The sequence below is a fragment of the Sceloporus occidentalis genome, unplaced genomic scaffold (genome assembly GCF_023333645.1).
Source record: "Sceloporus occidentalis isolate IW3139 unplaced genomic scaffold, rSceOcc1.0.p SCAF_321, whole genome shotgun sequence".
Taxonomy (NCBI): Eukaryota; Metazoa; Chordata; class Lepidosauria; order Squamata; family Phrynosomatidae; genus Sceloporus; species Sceloporus occidentalis.
In genome coordinates this window covers 50,767-73,593 of record NW_028317301.1, presented here as the reverse complement: position 1 = coordinate 73,593, position 22,827 = coordinate 50,767, and the positions used below count along the sequence as shown (strand labels likewise).

The window sequence follows — 22,827 nt, the reverse complement described above, 5'->3', positions numbered from 1 at the left end:
ATCGTCTCCCCAGTGTCTGCGATGCCGGAGCTCGCTGAGCAGAGCCCATCCCCAGCGGGCTAAAGCATGAAGGTCTCCTGCTTGGAATTCAGCAAGATCTGCTTCGTCCTGTCCGTGTGCTTGTGTGCCGCTCTCCTCCTGCTTGTTCCATGGAGGCAACGTGACCGCTCAAAGCCTCACCCCGTGCTCACCTGTACAAACACTTACCTGGAGTCTCCAGCAGAACCTGCCCGATTCACCGCACCGCTCCGCTGGGAGGAATGGGAGAGCCCCGGCGCGGGGGTGAAAGCTGCCGCTACCGCAGAGGACCGCCAGCTTGCGAAGAAGCCCCTCCGGGTGGACGATTTATTTATTGCAGTAAAAACCACCAAGAAATATCACAAAAGCCGCCTGAGCCTCCTGATGCAAACGTGGATCTCTCAGGCCAAGTTGCAGGTGAGAGTTTAGGGTCTGATCGCTGCGTTCTTACTCGGTGGGGCTGTCGGTGACTCCATAACTGTCCCTTTAATGGTCCAGCAGCTGTCTAGTCCCTGTTGCTATACCATCACATGGCCACTAGTGGGCGCTGCAGGCTATTTATTAAAATACAGACCGCTTGGTAATGATTTAAGGGTCTTTTTATTTCTGATTATATGATTCTTTTCATTTGATTTTTATCAGACCTTCATATTCACCGACTGGGAGGACCAGGAGCTGCGTCAGGAAGCAGGTAATGTGCGCTGACGCAACCACTCTCTCGAGGGTGAGTGAGAGAGAGCGAGATAGGAGAAGAAATCACTTACGGGACCGGTGTGTTTGAGCTCCTATTGATCCCAATGGGAACCCTTTCCTGCCGCCGACGGCCGAGCTCGGCAGTGAACGCGCGGGGCATGACAGACCCTCTCTTTATTGTAGCTTTTTTGGTTGTAGGGGATCAGATGGTGAACACCAATTGTTCTTCGGTTCACACCCGCCAGGCGCTCTGCTGCAAAATGGCGGTGGAATACGACAAGTTTGTCCTGTCCGGCAAAAAGTAAGAAGCATTCCGATACTTAGTATTTTTAATAATAAAAGCTGCCCTTTTAATCGATATTATTCCATTTTTATTTTTTGGGGTTTAAATCCCCTTTTTTCCTGATTAACGCCAGCGCGCTGATTTTATTCTCGAGATAAAATGTGCCTGAAGGCTTGCGATGCTAAAGTTTGGATCTCTTCCTCGGACGTAGATGGTTCTGTCATGTGGACGACGACAATTACGTGAACGTGCGCGCTCTGGTGGACCTCTTGTCGGCGCTCTCGCCGAGCCGTGACGTTTACGTGGGGAGGCCGAGTCTCAATCACCCCGTTGAAACTCCAGACAGAGTGAAAGGCGACGGCTCGGTAAGATCTGGGTTCCGTAGAGACAGATGGCCCTTACGTTCTAAACACAAACTCTTTAAGGAGCCTTTGTCTCTGCTATGGCAACAAGGCCTTCCGGCCTATCGGCGCAATTACTCAGCGTCCCATAGGAACGGGGCCAGACTTTACACGATTGAATTATTTCACGCAGGCGTAATATGTATAATATCGCACGCAGTGACGCGTAATACGTGGATCTTCTGATGAATGATAGATTGGGTCTCGGCCGTTATTCAGGTGACCTTGAAGTTCTGGTTTGCCACCGGAGGGGCCGGGTTCTGCATCAGTCGGGGTCTCGCTCTGAAGATGAGCCCCTGGGCCAGGTACTTGCGCTACCGGTTTGTCATTTTACCAATACCGTGAAAACCGGCGACGTGACGGGGTAACCCGAGTCTCTTTCCTTAGCATGGGCAACTTCATCAGCACGGCGGAGAAGGTGCGACTGCCCGACGACTGCACTATAGGGTACATCATCGAGGGGCTTCTGGAGGTGAAGATGCAGCACAGTAACCTCTTCCACTCTCACCTGGAGAACTTGGAGAGGCTGTCCCCCGACTCCTTGCTGCAGCAGGTCAGTCCTTCCAGGTCAGGTTCCAATAATAATTCCAATGGCCAAGCGTCTTGTCCCGGTCGCATCTCTTCTGACGCATGTCACTGTCTTATGAGGGCAGACGGGGTGGATCATTATTGGTGTATCTGCCACCTCAGTCTATTTTTGCTTTTAACCCTCAGGTTACGCTGAGTTACGGGGGTCCAGAAAACCAGCGAAATGTTGTGAGGGTCAGCGGACCTTTCAGTGTCAAAGAGGACCCAACCCGGTGAGCGTTTCCTCCTTCAGGAGCTTCTCCTCTTCGCGTTAGCGGTGTCCCCCCAGCAGCAAACATCGGTTACATTTACTGAACTAATTGTCTGCCTCTCTCCACAGATTCAGATCCGTCCATTGTCTCTTATATCCGGACACGAGCTGGTGTCCTGCCCGGAGGTCTGCATCCCGGTGACGTGCTCTTGGGTCTAGCGACCGGCGTTCTAGTTTATGTCCATTCTTGGGACAGATGGTAAGAATGCGGTCACGTGACGGAAGAAAGTGGATGTTCTCCCGACCAATAGAGACGACTTCGCCCTGGGGGTAATGCCTGGAATCTGACTGGAATTGTGTAGGCCACCTCTTGAAGATCCTACACATCCACATGCACTCCATGAGTGTCCGGGAATGGAGAAAATAAATCTCCAAAATATGTAACTTGGGTAGAGCGGGCGCCTTCTTAAGAGACACCTTCTGCCAATAATTAGAGCGCTACTTGGACCCAAGTGCTTGGTTGTGTTTCCTCAGGTGCCTCCCGCAAGGTCCGAGTCCCACCTAGTTTTCCTTTTCCATTCTACAATTGGAGTTGCGATGGTGAAGGACGCCAAGGTGGTCAAGGTCCATGCGTTTGGGTCGTGTTGCCCGGACCTGACTTCTTCTGACCTGCGCTCAGTCACTGTGACCAAGTCTCCTCGGCTTCATTCCTTTTCTTGTGTCTAAACTTGTCTCTTTCTTGTATTTGTCGTATTTTTATCGATCCTCTGAGACTTTGCACACTTTTTTTAAATGCTTGCTCCGTACAGAGCCTTTTCATGGAATCTGAATAAAGTTAAATTCTCGCCCGAGTTAAGAAGTGTGATTTTTTTCTGTTTTGTGTATTAAGACGAGCAGCTGGATCTTAAAGGGTTACGTTCCTGGATCAACATCCCAAATATCTTTCCCGAGACGGCATCCTGAGGAACATGCGCTGTTCCGTGTGTGCTCATTGGTCAGTGACCTGTGGAACATCTGAGGTTGGGAGAACTTCCATTGAAGAGGCGATCATGACATATGGAATGTTGGGGGTCTCAGACTGTTTCCCTATGGAATGTTGGGGGGGGGGTCTCAGAATGTGTCCTGTATGGAATGTTGGGGGGGTCTCAGATTGTGTCCTGTATGGAATGTTGGGGGGTCTCAGACTGTTTCCCTATGGAATGTTGGGGGGGGTCTCAGAATGTGTCCTGTATGGAATGTTGGGGTCTCAGAATGTTGGGGGGGTCTCAGATTGTGTCCTGTATGGAATGTTGGGGGGTCTCAGATTGTTTCCTGTAGAACATCATAGAGATGGCTGTGTTTTGTAGACTGGGGTTGATTCTGGTGTGTGAGCGGACGGTGGCTTGGACAGAGAAGAGGATTGGAAGTCGAAGCATAGCTAGAACCAGCTCAGCAACCTCCTCTCCCGTCACGCATCCCGGCCTAGGGTCGTAGTCAGGGGGGCTGTCCCATGTACTGCGTTACCTGGGAATCGGGCTCCTCAGAGGGGCCGCCATTCAGCAGCCGTGGAGGAGATTGACATCTCGCTTGTGACTTCATGGGGTTTAGCTGCGTAGATCGCCAGTATGTGACCCGTGCCCGGGCTTCCTGCACAGAGCATGCGTCGCAGGAAGATGAGACCTTGGGGTCTTTGGTCTGGCTTAGGGCTGTGCCCCCCATCAGTACATCTCTGCCCCCACTAGGTTTTTTGAGCCTTGTATACAGACCTGTGAGTCCACTGTGGCTCGGGGAACCGGCCCCCCAAGTCTCCTTTATTAAACTTGGGGTAGCTGTGCATGTCCCCCCCCACCTGTTACTAAAATCCATGCATCTGACCCCAGATACCCAACAGCCCACCTATTAATGGGTTAATGCCTTTAACGGGAGGGTCAGTGACCCCCCTGGATTAGATGTTAAATCCCTCTTCTGCTGGGAGGCAGCTGGGATGGGGGACCTATGGGGGGGGGGGTCCTTTTTTTATTTGGGGTCTGTTTTGCATTTTACTAAAACTTCAGTAAACTGATGGGAGTTGTAATTGTCATTATCTGGGGATGATGGGAGTTGTAACTCATATGGGGATAATGGGAGTTGCAGTCCACAGCGCGGGGCTGGAGCTCCTCCCGGCTCTTCGCCCTCCCCGGTCATGTGAGTTCATTCCGGGGAGATGGAGATCAGCTTCGCGGGGCTGCGGGCTCTGGTGACCGGGGCGGGGAAGGGTGAGTGTGCGGGCTCCGGGCTCTGGTGACCGGGGCGGGGAAGGGTGAGTGTGCGGGCTCCGGGCTCTGGTGACCGGGGCGGGGAAGGGTAAGTGTGCGGGCTCTGGTGACCGGGGCGGGCTGCCGGCGGGGTGTCCCGAGCTGAGCCAGTAACCAGCGCTCGGTTCCCGCAGGGATCGGCCGGGACACTGTGAAGGCGCTGCGGGCAGCGGGAGCCGAAGTGACCGCCCTGAGCCGGACGGCGGGGGACCTGGAGAGCCTGGCCCGGGAGGTGGGTGCAGGGAACGGAGAACAGACATAGGTGCTATTAAAGAGGGGTCCTGCCCCCCACATAGTGTATTATAGAGGGGCCCTGCCCCCCACATGGTGTATTATAGAGGGGTCCTGCCCCCCACATGGTGTATTATAGAGGGGTCCTGCCCCCCCACATGGTGTATTATAGAGGGGCCCTGCCCCCCACATGGTGTATTATAGAGGGGTCCTGCCCCCCACATGGTGTATTATAGAGGGGTCCTGCCCCCCCACATGGTGTATTATAGAGGGGTCCTGCCCCCCCACATGGTGTATTATAGAGGGGCCCTGCCCCCCACATGGTGTATTATAGAGGGGTCCTGCCCCCCCACATGGTGTATTATAGAGGGGTCCTGCCCCCCCACATGGTGTATTATAGAGGGGTCCTGCCCCCCGCATGGTGTATTATAGAGGGGTCCTGCCCCCCACATGGTGTATTATAGAGGGGTCCTGCCCCCCACATAGTGTATTATAGAGGGGTCCTGCCCCCCCACATGGTGTATTATAGAGGGGTCCTGCCCCCCGCATGGTGTATTATAGAGGGGTCCTGCCCCCCCACATGGTGTATTATAGAGGGGTCCTGCCCCCCCACATGGTGTATTATAGAGAGGTCCTGCCCCCCCACATGGTGTATTATAGAGGGGTCCTGCCCCACCACATGGTGTATTATAGAGGGGTCCTGCCCCCCCACATGGTGTATTATAGAGGGGTCCTGCCCCCCCACATGGTGTATTATAGAGAGGTCCTGCCCCCCCACATGGTGTATTATAGAGAGGTCCTGCCCCCCCACATGGTGTATTATAGAGGGGTCCTGCAAAGTCCTTTCTATGAGAGTATAATGCTGCCTCTCTTTTAACTTCCGCGGGGGTCCCGTTTACCCGCAGTGCCCCGGCGTGCGGACCGTCTGCGTAGATCTGTCCCAGTGGGACGCCACGGAGAGAGCACTGAGCTCCGTTGGCCCCGTGGACCTGCTGGTGAACAACGCAGCCGTCGCGCATCTACAGCCCCTTCTCCAAGTCACCGAGGAGGCGTTTGACCAGTGAGTAGCACCCGCCGGGAGACCAAGTTCTCATCTCCGCTAAAGTCATTTGGAAAGACATCGTCTTACTATCCAATCTAACGGAGGGATCGGTCACATCACGCTCGGCCCCCATCTTTTCGGGAAAGTCCAAACTCCGTTGTGGCTCCTGTGAATATTAACTTCTGTCCTCACCGGCACTCGGTTAATAATGAACATTAAATGACGCGGCCCCACGGCCTGTGCCAGAGAACTTTTACCCCCCAGGGGGGTCATTTAAAGGTCTAGTCCCGAAAGGCCAATGATAAAGCATTCTCTTGATCGTCACTGTTTGCAGAGTTCCAGTTATTATTGTTATTATTAACACCTTCTTGCCCCCTTAGGTGGGACCCACCTGCGTATATCATAATCGCCCCCTATTCCACATATTTATCCTTCTGTCCTCCGCTCAGGTTCTTCCTTCGTCTTTCTTCTTCTCCTCGGGTTTCTCGTCGGCCAAGTTGATGACGTCTTGTGTTTTTGTTGTCTTGTAGGAGCTTCGCGGTGAACGTGAAGTCCGCTTTGCTCGTGTCTCAGGTAAGTTGGGTCTGGAACTTTAAGAAACGCTCTCATTTCTGTGCACTCTGATCCTTCTCTGCTGTTTTCGCTCCATTCAGATCGTCGCCCGTCAGATGATTGCCCGCGGGGTGTCGGGGTCTATCGTCAACGTATCGAGTCAAGCTTCCCAATGTGCTCTTCAAGACCATGCCGTGTATTGTAAGCGTTGAGTGTGGCCTTCGGGCAGCCTAGAGCTCACAGACCCTGGAAGGTCTATATTAGTATGGACGGGGGCCGAATGGGGCCGATCTGCCGGCAGGTTCTATGTTTCTTCTGTTGGGGACTCGCTGACTCCGTGTTTTGTTTTTCTGATCAGGTGCCACAAAGGGGGCCTTAGACACGCTGACCAAGGTGATGGCGCTGGAGCTGGGCCCCAAAAAGGTGACATCTTGTTTGTGGTTTGGGGTAAATTAACGGATAGATATTGGTTGAGCGCACTGCCAGATGATAACCAATAAAAAGGAGGGAAGGCGGCCGTGTTGAAAGAGACTAACGAGACCTCCTCGATGTTACATAAGGGGAACGTTTATTACGCGTTATTTAAAGGCGGTGGGGGATATCTCTGGATTGTTGCGTTAAATCCCCATAGTCGGCCATGTTACTGATGTCCCAGCATGCACTGCATTTCAGATCCGTGTTAATTCTGTGAACCCCACGGTAGTTCTGACCGACATGGGGCGTCTTGGATGGAGCGACCCTCAGAAGGCCGGTCCCATGCTGAGCCGGATTCCCCTGGGGCGCTTCGCAGGTCAGTACCTCGTTACCTCCATCTGTCCTCCTACCGTCTGTACGTCCCGAACGTCCGTCTCGTCTCTCTACGCCTCTGCACCGGGACAGGACAAACCGCTCCTTCTTCTCGGAGCTCCCTGATGCCCCCCCCCGGTCTCTTCCGCCGCCCCCCTAGATTCTTCTGTGGTTGGTGGGCTCCAGATCTCCGACCGCCTGTCCTGTTCTGTTTTCAGAGGTTGAAGACGTGGTTAACGGCATTCTCTTCCTGCTCAGCGATAAGAGCGCGATGATCAGCGGCGTCTGTCTCCCGGTGGACGGCGGCTTCCTCGCCTGCTGATCGGCGGAATCCGACTCTTCTTGGAAAGCTGAACCTCGCTTCCAAATTCCACGATCGCTACGTCTCTTTCCTTATTAATCAGAAACGTATTCGCTCAAATTATATCTCAAACCCGTAACTTTCCCCGAATCCTACATTATTCGGTAATTTAAATAAAACGCAATAAAATAAGCAGTATAATTATATTAGAAAAGCTGCCTTGTGGTGCCGTAGGAGCAGCTTCCTGGTCTCAAGAGCTGCTTGATTATTCCTCCCCGTTAAGTTCTCGGCCTGTTTCTTGCTGTTAGAGCTGCAGCTTCCCGCCCTGCTCTGCGTTCTGGCTTTCCGAGTCACTGGTTGGTTGTTTAAGCAGTCAATCAGTGGCAGGAAAGTACTCCTACCGAAATCGATGGGAGCCCTTTCCACCCATGCGCTGGAGCTGACCGGTGGTGTGTTTGGCTGAACCTTTCTCCTGCTAGGGGGTCCGGTGAAAGGGGCAAATGCATATAGGGGGAACTCTGCGGAATCCACCCCCCCCACCCCCCCATGCATCTGCAAGGGGTACATTGGGAAATTTAAAGGGACCTCTCGGTGCATATGATGGCTGGAGTGTCCATTTAAGTTATTCCTCCCCTAAATAAATCCAGTGAACGGAAAAGAAAGAGCGAAGCTATCGGCGGTTTTCGTAAATCGAGTCCTCCTGACAGCCGAGGCGGCCGCAGCTCCGCGTGGGGGAGGGGTAAATATCTCGTTTGGTGGGATGCGAGAGGTCGGCGCACAGAACGTCACAACCAGAGCTTTATCTAATTATCCAAATTCCAAACATTTACTACAGAATTCACAGATTTCTCGTAACCGGGACACAGAACACGAAGAACCAGACATGATCCCCATGCAATAGAAATAGGAGATGGGCAGCGATGGTGATGATGATGACCGCGCCGGGACACATGCAGACCACCCTCCTAGTTCCTTCCAGGTGGCAAACAGTCCGCGTGACCGTCCTCGTGACAAGCAATCCACAAAGAGTGCGTCCCACAGCGCCAGGTCCCGAGCCGTGCGAAGGGGGGGGTCCCTAAAGACTAGAACCCTGCCTCCCCTGGAGAAGTCTCGTCCTTGGAGCTCAGAGAAGAAGCCGCTCTCCGCTGCGCAGGTACAGCTGACGCCCGTTCCCCCTCCCACCCCATGCGCCGTACATTCACAAAACACTACACCACGGAAAACACCTGCGAGCCTCCAAACGCTCTTCTCGGGCAGGTTTGGGCTTCTTTGGAAAGAGATGGCAGGAGTTCGGTCCGGTGTCCGATCTGTCGGTCGCTCAGAAGACGGTGCATTTCTTTCCGGACCTCTTGACGGGCGGAGGGCAGAGGACGGCGCGGATGGCTTCATCGAACACGGTCTTCAGACCGCGCTGGGTGAGAGCCGAGCATTCCAAGTACTTTACAGAACCTTCGGGGATCAAACAAACGCGATTACGGCTCTTCGATATCAAGAATATTTCAACCCCCCCCAAACTCAGCATCACAATAATTAATTTTAATAATTTTAAAAAAATGTTTAAATATAATTTTTTTGCTGTGAAATTCCAGTGTGATCCCAGCCTCACTAACTGAGTCAATGTACGATCAGCTGGATCTTCTATAAACAGACATGGTTGTGATGGACACCCAGTCCTTGAGAACATCCTTCATTAATGGCGGGTTTCTCTACATTCAAAGAGCTGCTGGGGCTGCCAACGCATTTTATTCGTACCCCAGCAGCTGCTTAGGCACCCACTGGGGCTTTTTCTAGAGGTTGGTCCAAGATACCATAGAGTTTGCAACGGAGAACCATCACGCTCTGGTCTACTCTACCCGTTTCTGTATCTCGTACCAAAAACACCTGCCATGGACCTGTTTACAGATACAAAGTGACGCCACTGGGATTTCTGCCCCTCTCACAACCAGTTACAATGTTACACGGATCAAGAGTGGATTCGCAAAGCGGAAATAATCAGGGCTGCTCTCCAAACCACTCAACATGCAGACACTGAAGTCTAACGACCAAACTTTGGCCACCTTTAACGGTCCTACAGAACATTCCCGTGAGATACATTTAGTGGACGCTCCACATCAAATTGAAGTTTCTTCTGTGCTCTATATAATGCACCAATCGAGGGTGATTTACTGGATATACACAAAAGGTTCCAAAAACCATGGTAACCATGTTTCTGTACTAGGTAGACAGAGAAGTAATAATATCTCCGGCTAGAGGACAACCAAAAGTTGAAGAGGTTCTAGTCTCTGGTTAGTGGTCCATGTGATGGGAATCTAGCCCTGCTTGCGCTATATTTTGGGGGGGTGTTGTTAATATATATCTGAAATATCCTCTTCCGGTGCTCCAGTATCACTAACGTCACTCACCAATTTCCCGAGCCATGGCCAAACCTTGAGGGTAAGTGATTGGGGAAAGTCTCTTATCCCTCAACCGTTCGATGGTGTCCTTGTCGTCCCTTAAGTCCAGCTTCGTACCCACCAAAATAATAGGGGTGTTGGGACAGTGATGCCGTACCTCTGGATACCACTACAAGTAAAACATTTACCAGTTAGGGTGTTGAACAGTCATGCAAAGGGTAGGCGGGCGTTGGAACACCCAGAGAACACAGACCATTTATGAATCAATACACAAAAAAATAGTTCAGTTGAGTTGAGGTAGTAAAATGTGGCTTCCAATGGGCATTCCAAGATCTCAGTAGGGTTCTGAAGGACATGGTAGAGGTTGGCTACCAGGCCACACTGGACCTTACTAGAATTAAGGGAATTCATGACTTGTTAAATGAGAATAGTCATCCATACTTCTCCCCAGCTAGTGACAGAGCTGGCCTGATGGTGGAGCTTGAGCTGAACTTGACCACCATGAAATTGGTGAGGCAGATGATCATGGGTGACGTAGAAGCACCTGAGGAACTATGATTTGGCATGGTGTGTTCCACACCACTTACCTTAGCTCTGACGTTCTCGAAGGAGGCTGGGCTGACCAGGGAAAAGCAAATCAGAAAAACATCCTGAAGAAACGAGAGACAATCGTGAGAAAAGCTGGAAAGGTCCTAGGTGTGGTTCTACACATTAAAACGGGTGACATTAACTCAAGTACCGTCTGTGGGTAGGAGAGGGGTCGAAGTCGGTCGTAATCCTCTTGGCCGGCCGTATCCCAGAGTCCTAAATTCACAGGCTTCCCGTCTACCATCACGTTAGCTGAGTAGTTATCAAACCTGTAATAAGACAAAAACGAGTCTCAGGTCAAGGAGGTTCAAGTCATCTGGGACAGAATAAAAGTCTCAGTGTCCCACATGCTAAACACGCAGTGTCCTCTGCCACCGGCTTAGACGTTCCAATAACGGTTATGCTCATGGATTCCACTAGGTGGCGGAAGAGGCCTAGGGTACATGCGCCAGGAGCTGAACATGTAAAACATGGCGGAATATGGACACACGTTGGGTCCTTCTTGGTCTCAGAACAGCTGCATCGTAAGAGGTCTCCTCGAAAAGCAAGATGGCTGCCTGCAGTGTTATAACCATTATCTACAGATTCAGGCTGAAAAAGGTCAAGTTACACATTTTGTTTTGATCAAAAAACCCCGAATAATTAAGAGAAGCCATGTCCCCAGGATCAACCCCTGATCACTCGCCTCTACCTGGAGGCCACGCCACGTAACCAGACCACTACTCACACAGTCGGTATATATTCTCCAGGGAAGGCGTTGGTCGTGTAGCTTATCAGAAGACATGTTTTTCCCACCGCTCTGAAAAAACAAACAAAAAAAAGGGGGCTATAGGAGATCTGGACGCAGCCAATGGGAGATGGAGTCTCTGTCCATCTTATTTCCCATTGGCAGGACAGGGCTCTGATGTAAGGGACGATTACACATATATTCCTGTAATATATCGCTGATATGGATGCCCTTTGTATACATTAAATTATGTATTATTATTATTATTTTGTTGCTATTTATTTATTATTTATATGTACATTACCTGAAATGATTGTACACGGGCTGCATGTTTAGTATATATATATATATATATATATATATATATATATATATATATATATATATATATATATATATGTAGATTATATGTAATTAGAGATGCCTGAGATGTGATACATGTATGTTGGGTACAGATGTTTGTAAATTAAATAAACAATTGTACATGGGATGTGATGCTTGCATGTTTGTTATGTATATATATATATATATATACACACACACACACATGTACATAACGTGTAATAAGAAAGTATGAGATGCATGTTGGGTACATACATACTGCCTGTGCGTTGCATGTAATGCATGTATACTGGGTAGACAGGTATATAAATGACACGCATTGAATGTGTATACATGATCCATGTGAATGGAATGTATAAGTATGTATGGGATTTGATACATTGTACAGCCCTGCAGAGTATATAAAACAATAAATAATAATAATAATATGTACATATATGAATGGAACGTATAAGGTATGTATGGGACCTGATACATGATACATATATGTACATAGATATATGAATGGCATACACTGGGGATGTATCGGATCTGATACAGGATGCTTTGTATGTGTAAGACATGATGCATACATGTAGCTAGCTGTATGAATGGCAGGCACTGGGTATGCACCGACACATGATGCATGCATGTCCCCGGGTGATGTGCATGTACCGGCTTGGGTGCATGCTCGTTATCGGTATATATATATATATATATATAGGGGATGCAGCGGCGGCTTCTCAGGATCCCGCCCGTGCTCCGCCTCTGCATCACACACCCGCGGGTCACCGCGCCCCGGCTCACTCACCCATCTCCCACCACCACGCATTTAATGGCCTGCATGTCACGGGCGTGCCGGACCGGCTGGACAGCGAGATGCTGAGATAAGACACCGGAGACAAACGGGAACTGGGAAGGCTTGGGAAGCCGGAGACAGCCGAAGGGAGGCGGAATTAGCCGAACACCAGGTACTGGACGACCGAAAGGAGACGGAAATAACCGAAGGAAGGCAGAGAGGCTCCTGCATAGGGATCCACAGAGTCGGAAGGAGACGGAAATAGCCGAAGAGAGGCAGTGATGGGACGGGGACGGTTCCGGAGATGCCCGAAGGTGATGCAGGGAGCCGAGGGGGGTACGATGGGCAGATGCCAAGCCCAATGCAGCGCAGGAATACCACTCTGGGGACTCTGTGCCAAGAGGAGATGCCACCAGAACCAACAAATACCCCTATTTATGCCTAGCAGGTGTAATACCACCGCCTAAAACATGGCACTGAAAAACCAGGGCCAGCGTGGCCATAAAAGTCTCTCGTTGGAACCGCTGGCCCTCAATAAACCCGCTTGTTGGCACCCATTAGACCGATAAGCCTATGGCCAATGATTACCGTAGTAAGGAGGCTACCCTATCATCATTTATTCCAGCGCAAAACGCTTTAAGCACAGATCGATCAGCATCCTGCAGGTTTCCACGGCAACTGCGCCATGTTGTCCTTTATCTATAACCCCCCGTGGTTTAAGACGTCCTTCCAGGTACAGGGATAATGCAACACATAGAAACCACTCAACAAAGTCAACCCAGAAGACTCGCTTATCCATAAAATGGAACGTTGGCCATCACAAGGCTACCATTGAACTCCCACTAAGATGAACTCAGCTGCTGTTGAGTTGAGCTTTACCATTCCCCAGCTGAAGTCCACTGGGGCTGAGTTGGCGTCGAGTCTGTCAGAAGTTGGGCTTGGTGCTGAGGTTCGAGGTCTGGGTCAACTCAATGCAACTGAAATCTCAATATATGTTAAGCTTATCGGTACAGCCCAGATGGACTCAGAGCTCTGTTGATTCAAGCCCAGCAATTCACATTTTCAGTAGACGAGCTGATGTTCCTGAATTATCTTTTGGTCCAACTCATGCAGGTTTGCCTGCCTAGCCATTCTGTAGGTACTCCCAGCACCTCTAGCTACGAGACGTAGAGGGAGGTCCGGCTGGAAAGATCCCTTTTCTCTCTCCTCAAAGCAGAACCATAAAATAGACCGTCCCTGTCCTTTAAGAACCACAATTGCAACAAAACTGTGTGTAAAAAGGGAATAAAATCTTTATTTAAAAAATACAGTCTGATTATAAAAATATGAAAATAAATTAGTTTTCTGCGCTCGGAGACCGCTCACACATTACTGGAGGGAGACCCAAAGAAAGACCAGCCGGCAACCACAGCAAAGCGACTCCTTCTGGCTCTCACAACAAATAAGGCACCGGAATATGGCTAACGCTGAACCGGCTGGGTCTTGGCCAGCGGTTGGCGCTCGTAATGCACCGTAACCTGGGATTTATTTTTTCGCTGCAGTGGTGCTCAGCGGTGAGCTGTGGATGTAGGACAAGATGGCATTCTGCAGTAGGGTGGCTCTCTGCGCCTCCTCTTCACGCATCCTCAAGATCTCGGCATCCTTCAGCCTCAACTTCTCCATCAATGAAGACATTTCCACCTCCTTGTCCAGCATCATCTCGCGGTGAGACACAGACTGGGCTGAAGATGGATAAAACACCCAGTTTCAGAAGAAAGCGCTCTTTAAAAACCATGTTGCGTTCTTGTTACCCCTCAGTCCCTCCCCAAAGGCTTATTGCACCCCAGCAGGATATGTTCAACTTCAACCTTATCCTCATGGCATTTATTCTCGCTCTACTTTAGCTGCGCTACAGGCGGTCTGCCACAGCAGAAGCTCATCGCTTCATTATCCCAGCATGGAACCCTCTGGCAGACTAAAGGCCAGACACCCTACCTTTCTGCTGTCTCTCCAGGGCACATATTTTCTCTTTTAGCCCATCCTGCGCCGCCAGCTCAGCCTGGAGGTGTCCGACCTGCTGCTGGAGCTCAATGCGGACCATCGTGACTTCGGCCATTTTCTCTTGGTCTTTCTTGGCCAATTCCTGGAAGATACGATACAGGCACAGTTAGCACATTCAAAGTCTAAAAACACATTAGGTTTCAGAAATGTAGTGGCTTCTAATGAAAGGGTTAAATATCTTTAGCTTTAAGACATTTGCCGTGTCACAATCAAAAATCCTTAATGCGGCTAAATTTGGGATGATATTTTTGGTAGGTAGCGGGTCGATATTTAAAAGGAGAATAACGTTTTCAGCTTTAACGTTAAGCGAAATGTTACGTGCGAATCCGGTTTTGATCTGGTTAGTGATGTCATATCACGGCTTGTTTTCACACGTTCAACGTACGCCCATAGAGATTTGCGCGGTATAAAAAAAACCCAAAAACATTGGTCCCATCAGCACCGTACCTCGTTCAATCCACCGACCCTCCTCTTCAGCCCCTCGATCTCGAGGCTTAGCTGGTTGTTGTGAGCCCGCAGCTCGCCCGCCAGTTGTTTCTCCTGCAGGACCTGGTTGTGCGCCTGGTCTCGGGACAGAGTGAGCGTCCGCAGCTTGTCCTGCAGGACGGCGGAGTGCTGCTGCTGCTCCGAAAACAACCAAATTGGAGATATTTATACAAAAGAGACACATAAAAACTATAGGCACACATCAACCCCCCCCTCTAACCTAGACTCCGACCCCAACTAGCAGAGAGGGGAGATGTACAGATGGTTTGCATTAGGCTCACGCTTTACCAAGGCTCTGGTATTTAACACGCGCCATAGAACATCTGAGGTTTTATCATTCAGATCGGTTTTTGATCATCATCGTGTCTTATTTTTCTGGGGTAAGTTTGACGTTACATATAGGATGTATAGGATTATCTGTCCGCAGTGGGATTCATCGCATGGACCCAACAGTTCCCAGACATTTATCTTGGTCGTCCTCACCTCCTCCAGTTGCACCGAGCTCCGTGCTTTCTGGATCTCCTCTTCTGCGTGAATACGTTCGCTGGCTAGCGTCATCTTCACTTTGTTGAGCTCCTGCAGGGATATTCAGAGTGAAAAAGACGTGGGTATCAGAGTCAGGGTATAAGCAGTCACCGGTAACATTTGCAGAATAGCTGCTGCATATATATATATATATATATATATATATATATATATATATATATATATATATATATATATATACACACACACACACACACACACACATATCCCTCCAGCACTGCTCCGCCACTCCGCAGCTCCAATCAGTGGACACTGCTGGTCCGCCGCTCTCACCTCTTCTAGTCCCAACTTTGTTGCCTCCAGACGCTGCATCCGCTCCTGCGCTGCTCGCTCAATGTCGTCAATGTACTGCTTCATCTGATCCACCTATTACACAAAAACCCATTAAGTGTCTGCAGCCTGAAACCACTTGTTGGTTGAGGATAGGAAGTCGTCTCACCTCCTTCTGACGCAAAACAGCGGCATCATCTCTTAACTGCCGGGACCTCTTCTTCTCGGCTTCCAGACGTTCTACGGGGGACACAGAGTTAGACCGCTATAATCCAAGGAGATCCTGGCATGTAGTATTCCCATTTGGAAAGTTTGGGCCATTTTTCCTAGTTATGTTGATTTTTTTTTGCTGAAATATTGTAGACCTAAATCCTTTACAGGTAACCTTCCCGCAAAAGTGTAGTTCTACCGAGCCGTACAAAATTGTCACCCTGTGGCCAATTAAAGGGCCCATTACCCCCATTCACAGGCGAGTGAGCAGCATCTACCTTCGGCCTGCATGGCCCGTAGCTTCAGCTCCGCCGATGTGTCGGTCAGCTCCTGCTTCAGCTCCAATACGTGCTCCTGCTGTGCCTTGCACCGTCGCTCCAGCTCGTCCACCTGTACATTAAAAGGGCACCGTGTACTAAATGGTGAAGCTTCCCCTTTTAAGCCGTCTGAATCAGAAACGCACGCTTTTTAGGTCTCTTCGCTACATCCCAACGACTCACCTTGCTGCGATAATAAAGATTTTTTTCGGCCGCAGACGTTAATTCCTGCCTAAGTTTTGCTTCGCGCGCCACAGATTCCTGTCACCGAGAGATTGAACACGCGTGTTAGACGTTATCACAGACTTTACACGCTACCCCCATAACAAAGACCATCTTTCTAGTTCATGCCATGCAGACATTCAGGGATGGAAACGTTCAAAGCACATGATTACAATAAAAATGTGTTATAACTGGTGTAGGACTCTAGAGGACTGATAAGTAGGTCTATCTTATGTGCTGCTGGCATAGGTTAAAGCTTGTGCTCTCGGTCCATGACCAACGTCCAGTATATGCCCTGACCTCCTTCTCCTTCCTCAGTTCTTTGGCCTGTTGCTCCCTCAGGCTGGCGCTCGCCCGTTTTGCTTGGCTCAGGAGTTCCCCCAGATCCTGCACCTTCTGCTGTGATAAGGCCAAATTAGATTCAGCCAGCTGCAACCTGCAGACACAACAGGGTTAGAACGATTCCTTCGCCTGCTTCTCTTCCCAGGAGGAACAAGAACAGTCCCTTACTTGGCTGTTAAGGAATTCACAACAGATTTGCGGTCCTCGAGTGCTTCGTGAAGCTTCCCCATTTGCAAACTGGTAGTCCTGGTCCAAAAACAATAGGTGTGAAAAGCAAAGCAGACAAAAGAAGAGAGCATTTTTTTGGACATCGAGAACCTCCTCCCGGAAACTAACCTACTACTGCGGTTCATCTCCTCTCTCTGCTGTTCTATGGTTTCCATCAGATTCAGGAGCTACAAGAAAGAAGTGTAACTCTAGGGACTGGGGGCTTGGAGCCAGAAGAATGGTCCTGAAGACCAGATAAAGCCAGGAGAATAGTGTAGAGTGTTTCCCACCTGCTTATTCTTCTCTTGCTTCAGACTTTGGACTTCTTTGGTGAGGATCTGCCTCTGGGTCAAGTTGTCTTTCTTAACCACCAGTCTTTCCTGGTTGTGTCCAACCGTCTGCTCTGTTACACACAAGTAAAACGCCTTCAGTTTAACATCAGAGGTTCCTGACTGTCCCGGGAGACACGTTTGATCGTTCCAGAAAGATGTGACTAGCCCCTAATGCTTTGTATAAATATGATAAATACAGACTCCTGGGATGTTTGATGGAGTCTTCTCATGTCACGTCTATAGAAGTCTCAAGTCTCTTACCAATGGGCTTCAGGATGTCACTCGGGATGTTGTTCCCAGACAAATCCATCTTCAAGAGACTTCTGTTGGTTGAAAGACAGCTCAGAACGGCTCTCCCTCCCAGCAGGCCAATATTATTCCAACGCAGGTCTGAAAGAGAGACATGATACGGCATTTCCACTTTTATTGAGTGTAGAAAATATTTCCCAATATGGCGCCAGGGATCTTCTTTCCATGTGATAGAGGAAATCACCCAACGCCACAGCATCCCTATCACCCTCGGCCCCTCATACCAAGTTCTTGTAAGGTATGGTTGCGCTTCAGCGCCATGGACAGCTCTTCTGCCCCCTTGGGGCTGATCTGATTGTTGCGGAGATCAAGTTTCTGCAAAGTCTGATTGACAGCGAGCCCGTCACAAAAGAGAGAGAAGGCGTCTTCCAACATTCCCAGATTATTCCACTGCAGAGTCAAGCTAAGGAGAACAAAGCATTTATCAGTCCTTTGGGAAGGTTACATAAAAAAAGCAGATCTTAATAAATCTAGTGAGGTATCGTGGTCTGGCTCTACACAGATACCCCTAGGTTGTGACTGCCGAAGTGAACCCACCTGGTCAGTGATGTGTTGGCTGTAAGTAGTTTCCCTAAAGCCTCTGCTCCCTGGGCTCGTAGATTGTTACCCTATGGAGAGGCAGAAGGGGTTTTTAGCCAAGTTTAAAAATATATTTGAAATTCCGTGATAATTCACACTCACCTTCAAGTCTAAGTGCTTTATTAGTGAATTTGTGCGGAGACCCTGGAGAAGTGCTTTAACTCCTGCCAATAAAGAGAGAGTCAGATTATAATCTATACACTTACTTGCAATTCTTCCCTTACAATCTACAGAACATTTCTTAGGCTCTAGACACATCCTAGTGAAGCGGCACCTACCATCCTCGCTAAGCATGCAGTCGCTGAGAATCACGTCAGTGAACGTGACATCATTCTGCAGCAGGACCCCGAGCACCTTGCACGACTCCGTGGAGACGCTCTGAGACGACAGGTCTAGCTTCCCTCTGCCCGCGGTCTCCTTCGCGTCCTGCAGATGCCCGAGGACGCCCTCCTGGGGCTCCACGCCTCTCTCGTGGCACATCCGTACATACGACCGCCTTAGCTCATCCATTTCAGGGGTCCCCATGGCTGATATCCGGGCAAACCCCCACGAGCCGTCAGTCTGGGGCGCACACACACTACAGACAAGAAGTGAAAAATGGACAAACATCACAATTAACCACCAATTGCTGGAACCAATTTACTTAAATTAAAACATCACAAAAATATTCTATCTTGGGGATGCTGGGAGGTCCGTCTAGTTTATCCCAAGTGTTCGTAACCCTGGCTATCCTAAGTATTAGTTTGTACAAGTGTGCACGGACAAAACGCAGAACGTAAAAGCACTTTCAAGTGAAAACGAGAACACGACAGCTCACTACTAACGTATACTAGTGAGCACAGGGTCTCAAAACTCCACTAGTGAGGTACAGGCAGTAACTACTAGTGAATGCTGGTGCAAGACAGGTACTGACAGCAACTACTAGTGAGTGCTAGTGCTAAACAGGTACTGACAGCAACTACTAGTGAGTGCTAGTGCTACACAGGTACTGACAGCAACTACTAGTGAGTGCTAGTGCTACACAGGTACGGACAGTAACTACTAGTGAGTGCTGGTGCTAGACAGGTACTGACAGTAACTTATAGTGAGTGCTGGTGCTAGACAGGTACTGACAGTAACTACTAGTGAGTGCTGGTGCTAAACGGGTACTGACATTAACTACTAGTGAGTGCTAGACAGGTGCTCATAATAACTACTAGTGAGTGCTGGTGCAAGGAAGGCACTGACACACGTTAGAATAAGACAAGCACTAGTGACAATAAATAGCATGCAATAGAACCCCCATTTATTCTGACCCCTGACCCCCATCTCACATCCTGGGCTCATGGGAGGCAGCTGGGACTTACCGTTACAGTCTATCCATACATAAACAAGAGGTAACCAGGAAGAGAGGGGCATCTCGGGATACATTATAACTCCCAGCATGCCCCACGAATCCCAGTTACAATAACTGTCATTTCTCAGCCTGTGTTACTGGTGCAGTCTCTAGTGTTTAGATCGCAGCTGATACGCCTCATTCACGAAAACGGTTTCTACCAGTATGTATAAGCCAATCATAGATCACTACGGGGCTGTTTTATTGGACAGCAGTGGAATGGAAGGAACTAGCATTGCGATTGGACAAGACCTTGGGTGTAGGCGGGGTTCTGAGAGAGTAGTAGAGGACATGGTGTGTTATTATTGGAGAGGCCTTTGGGCGGGAGACAGGAGGCATGGAGCGGGAGGAAGAGGCTGTTTCATTTCGTAAGGCGAGTATTGGCCCCCACCGGCCCCCGTACCCCTCCAAAGTCTGATTTGTTATCGCAACGAGAGGCTGACAGCAACTGGAATATGAAACTGACACTTTTAAAGGGACAATAACGCTCAACACCGACTGCCAGAAAACAATCGGCTTATCTTTTACCCCAACGTTTGAATGGCCAAAGAAGGGCATGTGTTTTAGGGGTGTGGTTAGGGTGTGACTAGTGGGTGGGGCTTTGCCAATACTTTGTATGTATCTTATTTACACGGTATAATTTATAAACCTACTCCCTGCTGTTTACATATACATTATTGGGGCTGTAGAACCCTGTGATAGACTCATACCAAGCAAACGTTCTGAGCCCCTAGGGGGAGGAAAGAGGGACTGGCCAAGCTAAGCAGGGACACTTGGGAGTTGTCATCTGTAATAGTTATCATTCACATCAGTGCATCAAAGAGTACAGATAGGATAGCCTCATATAACTATGAGATCATAAAAATACCGATTGAACCTTGGAATGGTTTGTAGTCCCCGTAAGATTTCTCTCCGTCTTTCTGTTCCAGGACTTGGTCTCCAAACTGCTCCAGCTGCACCTTAAAGAAGACAAAATGAGAGGTAAGGACGAGGGGCGTGAGAGATGCCCAACGACGCTACGGCATAAGCCTGGCTTCCGACCCGTGTATCATAGCACCTCCTGCCGGCTTAAGCTGCGTCTACCTCGATGATATCATTCACAGGGCACCCGGTAAAAGCCATTTCTCCTCTCCCATGATCATAAAACCAGCGCGGCTGAGGATTCTCGTTACACAGCCCGACATTGCTACAGATATTTGAATAATGAATAATTACCATGCCCTCCACTTTTCAGTGACCTCCGATGCGTTGATTCTGTTAGCGGAGATGCTGAAGGTCTTTGTCCAAGGTGAGTTATTAATTCAGGGATCACTGGTAATACCAACTTAATCCAGTAGGCGGTGCACACTGCTCACGATCACTTAAATACTCCTGCGCAGCCATTGGCTAATCCTTTCCAACATCTCAGCCATTAGAAAACATCTGTAGGGTCCTACCTTAAACATGCATACGTGAAGAACGCGTCACCCGCTTCTGTATCTTCTAAAAGGAGAACGTTGCCCTCAATTTTATTCGTTGAGGACTCGGAATTACATTTTGGTTCTTGTGATAAGTTTTCCTTTTACATGCAAGCACCAGCCTAGTAACTATTTTGTTTTGCCGTAGCTCCAGTTCATCGATGATTGAATGATTAACCCCTTTGTGACCGAGTGGGTTTACCCACCCCCATGTGACCAGAACTTTTTTCCATGTTTAATGTACCCACACATTATTTATGACCTTACCTTCTTTAAAGACCTCGGGGATCTCTCTTGGAACTGGATGGTACCCCTTATGATGCCATGGTGACATCACTGTTTATTTATGAATCTTAATTTCTGACACCACCAGCATTCTTCGGTATTCCTGTGCAACCAGTGCTCCTGCCGTTACATGGGATGGGTCAGCAGGAAGTTAGCAATGCTACCCCCTGCTGACAGAGGAGACCCCAGGCTGTTGAAAGATATGCTGATCATATGGGAAATGTCTTCGCCAGCGCAAAAAGCCAGCAGGACGTACTATTACGTCCTTGGTCATCTATGGCCTGGTTTATAGAACAAAATAGTTATCCTATTCAAATAAATGAACAGTCACTAACAGTAACTAACTTGTGTAGTTGACAGCTCTTGATAGGGTGCTATTGTGCAGAAATAAAGAACACGAAAGGGTGATTAACGTGTCACAGGAAAAAACACATTCTTGGCAGTGGGGGGGGGTTGAAGATTTTGATGGAACAAGTGGACAAGCAAGTTTAAGGAATATCTTCCTAGTGATATCAATTGTTTGCTTTCTTTTGTCCACAGAGGCAGCAGCTCGAGCCGCTCGGCAGGCCCACGCCGAGGAGCTACCGGTGGTCGACATCGAGCATGTAGAAAAAATCCTTCCTCAGCTGGTAAGACCTTCCTCTACCATTCCAGATAACATGGTCTCCTCTACAGAGCTAAACTACCTGCTAACGAGTCTCTTACTTTCTTTCAGCTCTTAGATTTCTAGCTATTGTGTATGGATGGAAGCGGCTGCTCTGTTACCCTATTGGAGAACAAATCAAACCTCTTGGAGAAGACAAGAAGCTGCTTGCGCTCAAGACTCGGACAACCTCTGGCTGGAGAGTGGTAGAGCCTGCCACCTCCTCATTCCGTAGTCTAGTGACTTTTCCCTTTGGCTTAAGACTCGCTCACTTATGTTTTCGCTTTATATTCCTACATCTAAGTCTCTTAATGAGGAGTCGTGTTTTTGAGGACGTTTAAGAAATGACCAATAAAAAAGGTGTTATGACATGTTTCATGCTACAGGCTCCCAAACTCATTTGAAAAAACCTGCGAGCCAAGAGCTAATACCTTGTCATAAGCTTCCCCGACACATCATCACCACCACCCTGGAACCAGCAATAAACATGCCACTAGGACGTCTGTCTGCTTTCCGACGGCTCGTCTTTACCGCAGCCAAGACTAACATCTTTGGAGAAGTGCGTTGTCTCCCGTGTGACTCCCTCGTTTACACTACCCTCGAGGGGGCAAATATCACCCCTTTCCATAACAGACCTTAACTAGTTCCCTGCCAACATGTATAAATCCTGTAACAATTACCGACTTCTGAGTAAGCAGACAGCCGGAATTCTGAGACTTTTAATGTAAATACAAACGGATGTGACAAAAGCCAGGTACCCGCGGGCTTAACAAATTACTGCTCGTTTTTTGTTTGTACTGTTATTGATCTTTTAAGGATTAAATTGCTAAACAGCAACCTGGGGACAAAATCATAAATATTATACGTTTATCAAGAACATCCCTTTTAGAGACTTGTCCATATATTTTACCGGTTCCTGAATCCACAAGGCATACTTCAGGAGCTCTGCTAGTATACTGCATCATTCCATTGATTCCAAGAGGTCATCATCTAAAACTAAAGGGTCAGAGGTCTACACGGA

General features: G+C 49.0%; 5 protein-coding genes across 5 annotated transcripts; 3 read left to right on the top strand and 2 right to left on the bottom strand.

Annotated features, from left to right (window-relative positions):
- The first annotated feature begins 66 nt into the window (after window positions 1-66).
- Window positions 67-2,375, top strand: RFNG (RFNG O-fucosylpeptide 3-beta-N-acetylglucosaminyltransferase). The gene is made up of 8 exons (XM_089505259.1): window positions 67-435; window positions 661-709; window positions 910-1,012; window positions 1,206-1,359; window positions 1,615-1,700; window positions 1,783-1,948; window positions 2,110-2,195; window positions 2,303-2,375. The coding sequence occupies exons 1-8, from the start codon at window positions 67-69 to the stop codon at window positions 2,373-2,375; spliced, it is 1,086 nt and encodes a 361-aa protein (XP_089361385.1).
- A 1,980-nt stretch (window positions 2,376-4,355) lies between these two features.
- Window positions 4,356-7,379, top strand: LOC149274785 (L-xylulose reductase-like). Its single transcript, XM_089505270.1, has 8 exons — window positions 4,356-4,407; window positions 4,581-4,678; window positions 5,583-5,737; window positions 6,250-6,292; window positions 6,373-6,472; window positions 6,630-6,694; window positions 6,944-7,061; window positions 7,276-7,379. The coding sequence occupies exons 1-8, from the start codon at window positions 4,356-4,358 to the stop codon at window positions 7,377-7,379; spliced, it is 735 nt and encodes a 244-aa protein (XP_089361396.1).
- Window positions 7,380-8,676: 1,297 nt separating this feature from the next.
- LOC149274784 (ras-related C3 botulinum toxin substrate 3-like) lies at window positions 8,677-12,233 on the bottom strand. Its single transcript, XM_089505271.1, has 6 exons — window positions 12,199-12,233; window positions 11,067-11,138; window positions 10,491-10,608; window positions 10,339-10,401; window positions 9,761-9,920; window positions 8,677-8,807 (listed from the first exon to the last, which is right to left on the bottom strand). Exons 1-6 carry the CDS (start codon window positions 12,231-12,233, stop codon window positions 8,677-8,679), a joined length of 579 nt encoding a protein of 192 aa, XP_089361397.1.
- A 1,477-nt stretch (window positions 12,234-13,710) lies between these two features.
- Window positions 13,711-18,571, bottom strand: LOC149274783 (leucine-rich repeat-containing protein 45-like). The gene is made up of 17 exons (XM_089505268.1): window positions 18,325-18,571; window positions 18,149-18,210; window positions 18,005-18,075; window positions 17,692-17,870; window positions 17,420-17,548; window positions 17,117-17,229; window positions 16,956-17,014; window positions 16,788-16,865; window positions 16,578-16,713; window positions 16,239-16,316; window positions 16,017-16,128; window positions 15,698-15,768; window positions 15,532-15,624; window positions 15,196-15,288; window positions 14,674-14,847; window positions 14,161-14,308; window positions 13,711-13,907 (listed from the first exon to the last, which is right to left on the bottom strand). The coding sequence occupies exons 1-17, from the start codon at window positions 18,569-18,571 to the stop codon at window positions 13,711-13,713; spliced, it is 2,040 nt and encodes a 679-aa protein (XP_089361394.1).
- Window positions 18,572-19,758: 1,187 nt separating this feature from the next.
- Window positions 19,759-21,893, top strand: LOC149274782 (centromere protein X-like). Its single transcript, XM_089505275.1, has 5 exons — window positions 19,759-19,794; window positions 20,351-20,402; window positions 20,656-20,709; window positions 21,704-21,792; window positions 21,879-21,893. The coding sequence occupies exons 1-5, from the start codon at window positions 19,759-19,761 to the stop codon at window positions 21,891-21,893; spliced, it is 246 nt and encodes an 81-aa protein (XP_089361401.1).
- The last annotated feature ends 934 nt before the right edge of the window (window positions 21,894-22,827 follow it).